Below are 12,345 nucleotides of genomic sequence, written 5' to 3' on the forward strand. Positions count from 1 at the left end.
CAAACCATGGAAGGTTGTGGTTACCATTTGAATAGCTACTGCAGATAGTGAGCGGGAACAGGTATGGAAGGGTCTCTTTGCTTAGTTTATTCAGTAAGATCTGCATTTAGCCAGCATCACTTTCTACTGCATGCATTTATAATCTATCTGATCATTGAATGCAATACTGTTTAAAGTGATTACTCTTAAATAATTTGTTTTTGGTCATAAGCTATTTATTAATTTCTTCATACATTTTGTCTTTCAACCAAATGCTGTAATGGTTGCCTTTCCATGATTGGATGCAGTGCTTCATTTTTCTTCCTTCATGGTGTAAGGTACAAATATTGTACTAGCATTGGACAAAGTAACATTTCACACTTGTAAGAAATTTCTGTTCCCTGGTATAATCATTATATCAGCTTGTGTTTCCAGCTTTAAGTTGAACAAATATTCTCCCTTTTAATTATTCAAGCTGCATATACCGAAATTGTGCCGATTGTGTGGCTCTTCAACATACACTTGCTATCTGGGCTAATTATGCCTCGGGTGATAGTACATGATTTCAATTGCAGAAGCACCAAAGATGGAGTAACCTCTAATTAGCACAGTCGGGAGGTATGTTAAAATCTGTTCTGTACTTAGCAAGCTTTGGAAAATAATTTTTACTGTTACACTTTGGGAAGTAGATAAGTTCCAAAGGGAAAGCAATTCTTAGAAGAGCGAAATATAGTTTACCTGTTATGAAGAACTCCATTAATCCCAACTGTCTTATACTAATGAGTGGATATAAAGTTACCAGCACTACAGTACCATTTCGACTCTCTTCTGCAGTTAACTTTATTATCTTGCCTGATCAATAGTATACAGTTGGGACATCAGTTCTTCATAATACACATAAACAGAATTTTATTTCCTGTTTTTCTGATGTGCTACAGTCAGACTGTTCTCTGAGAGCTGTATACCACTTTAAAACTAATAATTTACTAAGCTTCATAAGTGATTTTGGGAAAAATTGTTTTGATATATGGTTCACAGACAGGATAAAGCACTATATTAAAATGTTTGGATAGACTATGCACTTTAGCCTCATGATAAGGTTGTCGGTTACAACAGTTGCTGTCAAAAGGTTACAGGATCTTGACTCTTGACATTTCTACACTTTATGCTACATTATGTGTTGTATACTATAAGCACACACCTCAGTAAACAGAATGCTTTGCTTATAAAAGCTGTGATACAATCAACATGAAGGATATTAGCGGAGCGATGTTGTTTAAGACTTGTGAGCAGCAGTAGAATTGTTTTTCCAAACCTGTCATTTCAATAAAAAAGTAAAAATATGCTGTATCAAATACTTTGTGAAATATTTCTGTATAAGCTTAGTCATTGTTGACAATTACCTTTGTTTTTTTTGTTCTGTTTTGGTAGAATTTAACCCAGACTTTCATGGACATTTACCAGCTGGCTAGCTCCAGGGTTACTGCTCTGGAAACAGAAATCGCTTCACATCAAAAACACATTGCAGCTCTCAAAGCAGAACTTCAGACTGCATGCCTGCGTGAAAATAATGGCTTAGTTCCAGTAAGTGTCTGTTTTCACACATAATGCTTTACAGGTAGGTCACCCCTAAGTTGGCAGCAGCAGATGTACAATGCTCGCTATAATCTAAGCAAATATTTGTATTTATATAGCTGACACTTTGGCCTTCAACAAAAACACTACAACAAAATATGTTTTGGCTTGTCACTAATTTATCTGCTATGAAAAGTTAACAAATATTAATTTCTATTCATCATGTATGTTACAAAACTGTAAACAAATGAGTGGTCATTTTCCATTGCAGTGTACTTGCTTGTCAAAAAAATGTTCCATAGAAAATTAAATGTTCTGTTAGCATGTTAATAAATATGCCAGCATGAGATTCGGTCATGCAGCTACTGTTTCTTGGATACTAAACGGCCTTCTAATCTTTCAACACAGCAGACAGGAAGCATATTCTTATTACGGGCCAGAAATGGAACGACCACCATATTAGTTAAAGCCAAAAAAGTTAGGTATGTAGTACCTACACCTGAAACAGACCTTAAGTCCTTTGCACCTAATGTTTGTTTGAGGAATCCACTGCAGGATTAGTTTACCCTCATCTGCTCGATCGTGAATAGACCAGCTGCCTGCCAATCTCCACAGCTTGCAGGTTCAACGGAATTAAGACCCAATATTGGAGGTGGGAGTTGGGGGACTCGGGCCTCACCATTCCACCCCATCCTGTGTGCTGGAAAAGGGCCACAATTAAATTTCTAGGCTGTAGTTTACAGATCAGATGGAAAGCTTGACAACTGTCTACCATCTGCCATTACCAGACATATTGCTTTTTTTATTTGTGTCCCTGTTTGTAATCTGGGCCTATTTTTAAAATGCTAGGAAAATCTCTTCAGACCCTGCTACAATGTATTCAACAGTTGTGAAATTTTTATTGTGTATCTCATTTAAATGCAAAACGCCAAGAAGTCATATTAAACTAGCAGATCTCTCATGACATGGCTCACAATTGGCCTGCTGCTGGGCTTTTTTTTATACTGATAGTGGAACAATATATTAGTCTGCTGTTAAGATGGCCTTCCACTTCAACGATAGTGTAATTGGAGTGTTTAAATTTCTGCCTCTGGGTCAATAAGAATGCGATTTTGACCGCAGCATGAAGTGAGAGTCTATTGGTTGTTGCTAATGCCAACTTAACCAGCCCAGTACAAACCATGGCAGTTTTCATCTGATGGATAGACATTGGCCCAGATTTTGCACTCGGCGATAAAGCAATGCTACTCACCACCAACCTGTGAAGAAAGCTGCCCACAGAGATCTGGCAAGCTCTGCAGTGTGGATTTCACTTTTTTCCAACAACAGTTTGAACCTGCTGCCAGGCCAAAGAGATCTCCAGGCGTGCAGAAGCAGTGATGATATCATGCAGCCAGTCTTCTTGAAGTATTCACACACTGCAAACCAGGAAGCTAAATACCCTTCACTTTTTAATTTGTTATCTGAAAGTTTGAGTTAAATGATTATGATTGAGTTAACACAGTAAAAACCAAAATAAAGACAGATAAACATTTGAAAAAGTGTAAAGGTTTAACTTTTTGTAAAAAAAAATGTGGAATCTTTTATCATTATGGAAAAAAATAACATTTCACAAATATAAAACTAACTTTTCAGGGCCAGTGAGGTATGACATTAAAAACCCATTACACCCACCTCATTCAATAAGGTGTAACTTTTTAAAGAGTTTTTATAGCGAAACTGACAGCGGTAGACTAAGTTCTCATCAACTCAATTGATTTCCATTAACTATAGTCTAGGAGTGCCTCAATAGCTCATCTTCTGGAGAAAAGTAAAATAATTGACAGCAACATGTAGATTTCCACATTATTCTGCATGTGTAGACTCTAGAATTACTTGCAGTTTTCTTCCGGCAATGATGCCGAATACTGAGTTTCACATCATGACCACTGCAAAATCTGGGCAATGCATTTTTAAAATTAATTTTTTCACAGAATGTTGGTGCCACTCGCTAGACCAACATTTATTGCCTGCTGTTAATTGCCCTTGAAACGATAGTGTAAACCATCTACTTGAACTGCTGCAGCCCATGTAGTGTAGGTACACCCACAGTGCTGTTAGGAAGGGAGTTTCAGGATTTTGAGTTTCTCACAGCAGAATTCCCAGCCTCTGACCTGCTCTTGTAGCCACAGTATTTGTATGGCTGGTCCAGTTCAGTTTCTGATCAATGGTAATGGATGTTATTGGTGGTGGATTTACCGATGGTAGTGCCATTGCATGTCAAGGGGAGATGATTAGATTCTCTTGTTGGAGGTGGTCATTGCCTGGCACTTAGGTGCCGCGAATGTTACTTTCCACTTATCAGCCCAAGCCTGGACATTGTCCAGGTCTGACTGCATTTGGACATGGACTGCCTCAGCATCTGAGGAATCGTGAATGGTGCTGAACAGTGTGCCAATTATCAACGAACATCCCCACTTCTGACCGTATAATAGAGGGAAGGTCATTCGTGAAGCAGCTGAAGATGGCTGAGCTGAGGACACTACCCTGAGGTATTCCTGTAGTGATATCCTGGAGCTGAGATGATTGCCCTCAACAACCACAACCATCTTCCTTTGTGCTAGGTATGAATCCAACCAGCAGAGAGTTTCCCCCCGATTCCCATTGACTCCAGTTTTGCTAGGGCTGCTTGATGCCACACTCGGTCAAATGCTGCCTTGATATCAAGGGCAGTCACTCTCACCTCACCTTGAGTTCAGCTCTTTTGTCCATGTTTGAACTAAGGCTGTATTGAGATCAGGAGCTGAGTGGCCCTGACGGAACCCAAACTGAGCGTCAGTGAGCAGGTTATGGCTGAGGAAGTGCTGCTTGTCAACGACTCCTTCCATTACTTTTCTGACGATCAATAGTATACTGATGGGGTGGTAATTGGCCAGTTTGGATTTGTCCTGCTTTTTGTTGACCAGACATAATTTGGGCAATTTTCCACATTCAATTCTAGAAATAAGTACAAGGTATACATTTTAGATCTAAAATTAGTCAAAATAAAAATGAAGTGAATTTGTTGCGGATTAAATATTAATTGGATTAAAATTAAGGTGAAACAAGTAATGATGTATAAAATGGCATTTTTAGGTGGAGGAAATTGCTGATTTTGTCATCTTGCTTGTAAAAACAGGACCATTTAATTGGTTAGTTTAGGTCTTCAGTTCACTGGTGTCAGTATGGTTGCTAAAATAATTCCTTGGGGTATACTTTACAGAGGTATGCAGATAAAAGGAAAACAGCTATTAGAATTTGAATGGGAATTAGGAATGTTTGTAAAAGTTGTGCCTTGTGAGGCAGCTTCAATGCAACATTTTGGTGTATTGAAAATTCTATTTCATACTATTAGTCTGCAAACAATAAATATTTTATGGTGTGAAAATTAATTTTAAGCATGCTGTTCGCATCCAGCACTTTCAAATATGCTGTGCTGTGCTTCGTAGTAGCTTTCTGTTTGTAGCTATAGGCCTTTGCAAATTTATTCTATTTTATGATCCTGATCAAAGAAAGGGGAAAATATTACAAAAGGACAGAGGTTCAAACTACTGAAAAACAAATTTAGGCTTGGCATCAGGACCCTCTTCACACAGAGTGATAAATACGTGAGGTAGACTCCTGTATAATGTAATGCAACAGAAACTTTGATTTTTATAGCACCTTTTAATGTAGTAAAATGAACCAGTGTGCTTCACAGAAGCATTATCAAACAAAATTTGACACCAAGCCACATCATGGGATAGTGCTTAGGTTTTAAGAAGCATCTTAAGGTCAAGAGGTGAGATGGTTTAGGGAGAGAATTCCAGAGCTTAGGGCCCAGGTAGCTGAAGACGAGGCTGCCAATGGTGGAACAATTACAACTGTGGATGTGCAAGAGGCCAGAATTGGAGGAGTGCACCTTAGAGCATTATAGGCCAGAGGTGGTTATACAGTTTGAGATGGATGAGGCAATGGAGAGATTTGAAAACACGGATGAGAATTTTAAGGTCAATCTGTGAAGGTGCAAACCCCTGAATCAGTGAATACTGCAGCTTTAAGATCTTTATCTATAAATAAACTAAGATGGACAAATAACCTTCCTCATCTGTGGTAACGTGATTGCAACATTTGATCTGAAGTAAAAATACCATTTATACCTTTGAGGATATTCAAATATCCTGCCTTTATTAACCTCTGTATACCTTGATGAGTTCACTATATTAGCAAGTGATGTCGCAAGGAGCATTGGTCCTTTTCCTAGTCAGAACTCTGACCCCCTTCTCTCGCATCCTATAAATAGTGGTCCTCAAGTGACCATCTTAAACATTACTGAATTGCGAAACAATTCTCGCCTAGACCAGCTTCCATCTCTGGTGATAAGAATTCTTTTGACTAAAGCACATTTTGAGATTGATTTATTTAATTTTGGAAGTATAATTGATGAGCCCCAGGAGTAAAACCTTTTGTGTATTGTTTACCATGGTCAGTACCTTGTACAACATTGTGCCACATCCATTTTACTAACATCTCTAAGATGAAATGAAAAACCTGTGTTTTCAGTAATCTGGGTGAGATCTGCAGATTTATGTTGGTCCTACTTGGAGATCCTGAGTAATCCCAGAAATTCAGTTTAAAATTCAGCATAGAAAATTCAAGAGTAAGAAGTCCTTTGTAAGTTTCACAATGAAAGATGCTCAAGTTACTGACCTTTAGAGTCTGCAGCAGCACACAGTGAAAAGAAGCATGGAAGCTGTTCAAGTACTTACACCAAACAATGTCCTCCGCTGAAGATAAAGGGACAAAGTCTTATGACTGAGTTCAACTCCTTTAAGTACACAGAATAAGTGTGTATCATGTAGGCCAACATGTCCCCAAAAGATGGGAGCATACCACTGAAAAGATCAGCTATCTTCCAAGCAGTAGCGTTCTTCACTTAACTAGACATCCTACTTAACCTGGAGAGTTCTCGGTTTCAACATTCCCAGAATATCACTGTTTTATGATATCTGTGCCAGCAAAGACAATCTCAGGCTAAGAGCAGCAGTTAACATCATTCAGTTAGATTGGATAATCACACAAAAATCCTTGAATCCAATGGTTGAAACTATCCCTGTGATCCTAAATGCTACAAGATTCATACTTCTCTTGTATTTGAACCTTGGGCATCATAATCTCTGACATAGTCTCATTGTTCTCTAATACAGTGAATGAATTATATCTCAGTACTTTCCAAGCGCTCAAGCCAATTATTTCTAGAAATTTGCAGAGCGTTGTGTTTCTCTGTGTTATTTTGGAAAACAACAGATCATCATTACAGTTTTAAGATGGTAGATGGGAAGTAGTTTCTAATCACTTTTCCTTAAAATATGTGCACCATACCACAGTACCTAGAGTATATCTGAAAAACTAAGGACCCTGTGATTAGAGGTGAGTAATCTGCTGTCTTATTGAAATAATAAAATGGGTTACAATAATCTAAAATCATGAGATGTCCACAAAAGAATGTTTGATTGTTATGGGCCAATTTTATTGAGTCTGTTCTGAAGTGGATGTTAAAATTTGATATTTATTGCAGGTATTTTTCCTATAAAAGACTGTTCAGAACCAAGTTTCATTCGCTGTAAACCTTGCATCAAATAAGTGAATAACACAAAATTTTAGTAATTAATATATCTGTGATCTAAATTTAGAGGGGAGGCAACAGGTTAGTCATGTGAGCCAGTGAATCCCAGATGCAACTTTATGTGAGTTGCCGCAATGTTGGTTTACTTTTGCGATCAGTGTTAGATATGTGACAACAATGAATTCTAATGTAGCTTTTCGATCTGATTGTTCATATAAGAATGAAATGTACTTTCTTCAAACCTAGTGGCAATTAAAACCATGGGATGAAAGGCAATGCAATAAACCTGAAATATTTTAGCAAAAGTACACATACATTCTGATTTGCAGTTAAATTGCAATCACATCATGCAGATTAATTTTCATGTTATGAAAGAGAGTGACACAATTGGTTAGGAAGGCCTGTGTTTAGTAGTGGACATTTCATCTTGAATTTGGAGTTGTGAGGTGGTCTTCCTTTTGCTGCAATTCTTCAAATCTCAGCCACTGAAATCTAAAGTATGTTAAAATATACCTCCAAACTTGGTGTCTTCAGTGCTTTTCACAGTTTCATTCAGGAACAGAGTAAAGCTCAGCTTCTCATTGGGCATTAAAGGCCTTGACTATTGCAGGTCTCCCATCAGTCTGAATCCTCTTCCAGTCTTGACCAGCAAACAGAATTCAGTACAGTAAAGTACTGCCATTCGCGGGGGTTATGTTCCCGCGAAATCTCACGATGGGTGAAGTAGCGAATGGCGAACATACTTTATGATGGGAGTAAATTATATGGGTTCAAACCACACCAAAGTTTGACATTTGTAAAGGAAAAGAGGCAATAAATCTATGTTTTTTGTGTAAATTCAAGACAATTTTACTGCAGAAATTGTTTGGCAAAGCTGGAAAACAACAATGTAAAACTTGTCAATTACAATATAGTGCAAATTGCAAATTACAGTATGTTACTGTACTGTACTTGAGAGTGGAGGGAGTGGGTGATGTTGCTGATGCAGACATTGATATGGATGAAAAGAATGATATTGTTGACTGCTTCGCCTTTTATTTTTCAATTTTGTAAAGTTCTCAGTGAGGAGCAATAGCAGTGTCAATTGGTCTACAAAAGGCAATGTTTCGATCCATGTTTATACCATGCCCTGTTGCCTGTTTTTTAAATCTTCAGCTGGTCTTATGAGATCTGCCATCATTTTGGTTGTGAATTGAGCCTTCTTTCTGCTCCCATTTGGTTTCATTTAATCTCACCAGTTCAACCAATTCTTCCATGAGAGTCCCTCTTGATGAGATTGAAACAACTCATGCATGACATTTATGATAGTCTTCAAATCATTCTCATCCAACTTGTTTTGCCAACTCGACGATCCTGCCCACTTTTGCAACTACATTGGGGATCCCTGTGAAATCATTCACAGCCTCAGGCCAAACTTTTTTCCAGCAGGCATTTATGGTTAAAGCTCTAACTTCATCCCATGAGTCTTTAATTATGCCTATTGCTATGAGGATGTTGAATTCCTTCCAGCAATCATGCAATGTGGTTGAAGGATCTGTTTCCAGAAGATGAAGGATGTGGCTGAAACTTCTCTGCATGTAGTAAGCCTTGAATGAGGCAATGACCCCCTGGTCCATTGGTTGGATAAGTGAGGTCATATTTGGGGGTAAAAACAAAATGTCAACATCTGGATAGCTCTTTGAGAGTGGGTGTGGATGCCCAGGTGCATTATCGAGGATTAGTACGAAGTTGAAAAACAGGTTCTTTCCCCTCAGCTAAGTCCTGACCTCTGGCAAACCAGTCTTCAAATACGACTGCTGTAACCCAGGCATTGCTGTTAGCCTTTCAAAAGACTGGCAGATGAGGTTTATTTTTCCCTTTAAAAGCTCGAGGGTTTTCTGACCTATAAACCAGCATTGGTTTATATTTAAAGCCAGCCAAATTGGCACATAGTATAAGTGCCAGCCTGTTCTTTACTGCTTTAAAACCAGGAGCTGTCTTCTTTCGAAATGTAGGCCTTACTTAGCGGCATCTTCCAGAACAAGTCAGTTTCGTCTGTGTTGAAGAACTGCACTGCCTAGTAGCCCCTGTCCTCAATGTATTCCTGCGGCACCTTGGGAAACTCTCCTGGAGTTTCTCAGCCAGCAGTTGCCTGGACAGTTGAAGTGGCCTCCCCCACCAACTTCACATCATGCAGCCCGAAGCGCTTTTTAAAGTGATCAAACCATCCAATGCTGGCTGAGGATCCTTTGGAAGTCGAAGAAGAGGCACATAGAGTCATAGAGGTCTACAGCACAGAAAAAGGCTCTTCGGCCCATCGAGTCTGCGCCGGTCAAACAAGTCCCTAACTATTCTACTCCCATTTTCCAGCACTAGGCCCATAGCCTTGCATGCCATTGCATCGCAAGTGCACATCCAAATACTTAAATGTTATGAGGGTTTCTGCCTGTATCACCCTTTCAGGCAGCAAGTTCCAGACTCCCACCACCCTCTGGGCACCCTCTGTGCCACCTTCAAAATCGCTGGTGACACCAGCACTACTCTCTTTAATACTTTTTATGTGCTGGTACAATTCAAGTACTTTGTTTCGAATGATTGGACTATTAACTGGGGTTCTCCTTTGATGCTGGTGCTCTATCCACAAGTTGAGTAACTTCTCCATTTCCTCTAAGTGTGGATCTCTCCTGCTCACCAAAGTTAATCTGACAGTATAACTACCAGAAACACTTAACACTGGCTCTTATTTTTCCTTCAGAATGCTAAATAACTGATTGTGGATACATTCACAGATTATTCCCTGGCCAACATGGTAGCACTTGCACCATTTTTCATTCCATCTAAAATTGTGACTTTTTGTTCAAGTGTCATCACTTTCCTGGGATGTTTTCTGCCTGGCCGTGACTCACTCATTTATGGTAAAGTGCTGCAGTGTACCTCTACTGCAAAATACTGGTTTGGAGTTACTGTATCCTGTAACTCACTGCAAACCACATGCAGTTCGAAATGACACGTGCACAGTGTGCACTTTCTACATGAGAAAGACAACATGGAAGCATCATTTCTTTTGGTGTCTAAATTCAATCTTTTATTTATTTTGGGACCAACATATGTTTAAATGAGAAGCTTTAGATGTTAAATCACGGCTGGGCAAGGATTTGAGGCTGCAAACTGATGAGGAGTACAAACACTTTCCCGTGGGTAAACAAATTTGCGATAGAGGGTGTCACGAACGGCGGGTGTGTACAGAGCATTAGAAGAACTGATCCTGTTGACTAAAGCAGTACCATGATATTCACAATATTTCCCTCCAGGACCCACTTTCAAGAGCCTAGTCTGGTATGTATGATAGCAGGAGTTTTTGGTAGTAAATGAAAGGTTTGTACCCTGCTGCTGAGTCAAGCATTTGCCTCTCCAATTGGCACTTCACACACACACACACACACACACACACACACCACCACCACCTCCCCCCCCCCGGCCACCCCCCTCCACCACTACCACCACTCCAATCTGGCCCTATTTGGAGCCCAACTTTTGCCTCTGCCATATGTTTCCACTCTTTTCCCACAGTATCTGAGGCTTTCAGATTGTATTTAGACTTCTGTTGGGCATCCCATTCACGTCTCCAGGCCGACCTGCCAGAGTTCTCCCTGCAGTTCTAAACACCAGTGACAGGGGATGTTGCGCTTAAGTGGCCATTTATGGGCCTCAATTAACCTCTGGACAGAAAGGCCACCCTTGAGCCTCCTCACCCTGGTATAAATTGGAGGGAGGCGGGCAGGTGACAGGTTTTCCACCCTTCATCTTTCCGTCTGGTCACGTGGCCCCCCTCCGCCCCAACCACTGAACCTACCTCTGTGAAAGTTATTAGACAAATCGGTTTTACAATTTTCTGGATAGAACGTGGACCTTGCTACCACATGGAGTGGTTCTTCTTTCGTATGACTTGAGAAGCAGAACTTATCATCACAATTTTAATATCATGACCCCTAACCAGTCCAATGCCCTGCTGGAGAGGAAGTGTAATTCCAGGATGTCACCCTCAAAATTGAGTCGGGGGCAAGATGTTACTCTGTGCTCCATGGTTCGGTCAAGGTTTCCACTGTCACAGCCAGGCAAAGTTTTGAGCTGTCGCTTGTACATCAGGTGGCCACATTGGCCTTACCCAGTCTGTATTCTATTGTGGCTTGTTCAAGGGAGATTGAAGCCTGGTTGTCTCCGTCCTAACATCGCAACAATGTGTTTATTTGGGACGGTGTTTTCTGTCCAAGCTTTCCTCCAGGTTTCAGTGTTATGGAGTTGGAGATGTTTGATTCGTGTCTAAAGGGGGCTTCATAGAGCCTTGTGGTGAGTTGGTGGGGGGGTTCTTGAAGATCTCTATAGATGGGGAGGTCCAAGTTGCTGTGGATACGAGTTATTTCTCTGTGTGTTGCTGTGTCCTGTTGAATGGAGGGAGGGGCAATATTTGAGAGGAGTGGTAACCATTGAACTGGAGTTGAATTCGGAATTCCAGAATTTATCATCATTAGTTCAGTTCCATATAGCCCAACATAGAACTAAAATAGTAAATTTTTACAGTGTTAAAATGTCTAGATTCTAGAAAGTTCAATCCTTTCACTGCTGCAGCTGAGTTGCTTAATAAATTGAATCTGTGAATTACAGTCAGTTGTATTAGTCCCATGGGTGGCCACAATATACAGATTCCACTGTACTATAGGTCATGGTCATGGCTTATACTGGAAGCTAATGACGTTAAGATATACAGTTTCAAAGATGTCTTGTGTTGTCCCTGCATCAGGGTTAGCTTAACATGGCACTTGTGTTAATCTTGAGCAATATGGTGCTGCTTGTAATTATCAAGAAGCCACAGTGTATTATGAAATAAATGACTTTCTATCAGGTGACAATATTTTATATTTGTAACCCACAGAAGGTCGTTCACTACCATGAAATGCTAATTTGGAATAAAAGAGAGGCTGTCTCTGGACTTCTAATTGAATAAATCAATTAATGGAAAATGCAATGTTCACTTCCACGTTGACTCCTGAATTTAATATTAGTGACCAATACCATTCGGTTTCTTTATTTTGACTAAATGCATAATATGTAGATGATAGTCCACTAGGGTAAATGCCCTTAGGGTGTAGATGTTGTGTGTGCCCATTTGTAAATAACTTGCAAATATAGAA

General features: G+C 39.8%; 1 protein-coding gene across 2 annotated transcripts in view; it reads left to right on the top strand.

Annotated features, from left to right (window-relative positions):
- Positions 1 to 12,345, top strand: part of LOC121276941 (coiled-coil domain-containing protein 171-like) — a 229,031-nt gene that overhangs the window by 197,656 nt on the left and 19,030 nt on the right. For both annotated transcript variants that reach the window (XM_041185646.1, XM_041185645.1), the window contains exon 24: positions 1,411 to 1,563. In XM_041185646.1, the coding sequence (XP_041041580.1) occupies positions 1,411 to 1,563 (153 nt within the window). The remainder of the gene's footprint in view (positions 1 to 1,410; positions 1,564 to 12,345) is intronic.

The sequence above is a fragment of the Carcharodon carcharias genome, chromosome 4, assembly GCF_017639515.1.
Source record: "Carcharodon carcharias isolate sCarCar2 chromosome 4, sCarCar2.pri, whole genome shotgun sequence".
Lineage (NCBI taxonomy): Eukaryota > Metazoa > Chordata > Chondrichthyes > Lamniformes > Lamnidae > Carcharodon > Carcharodon carcharias.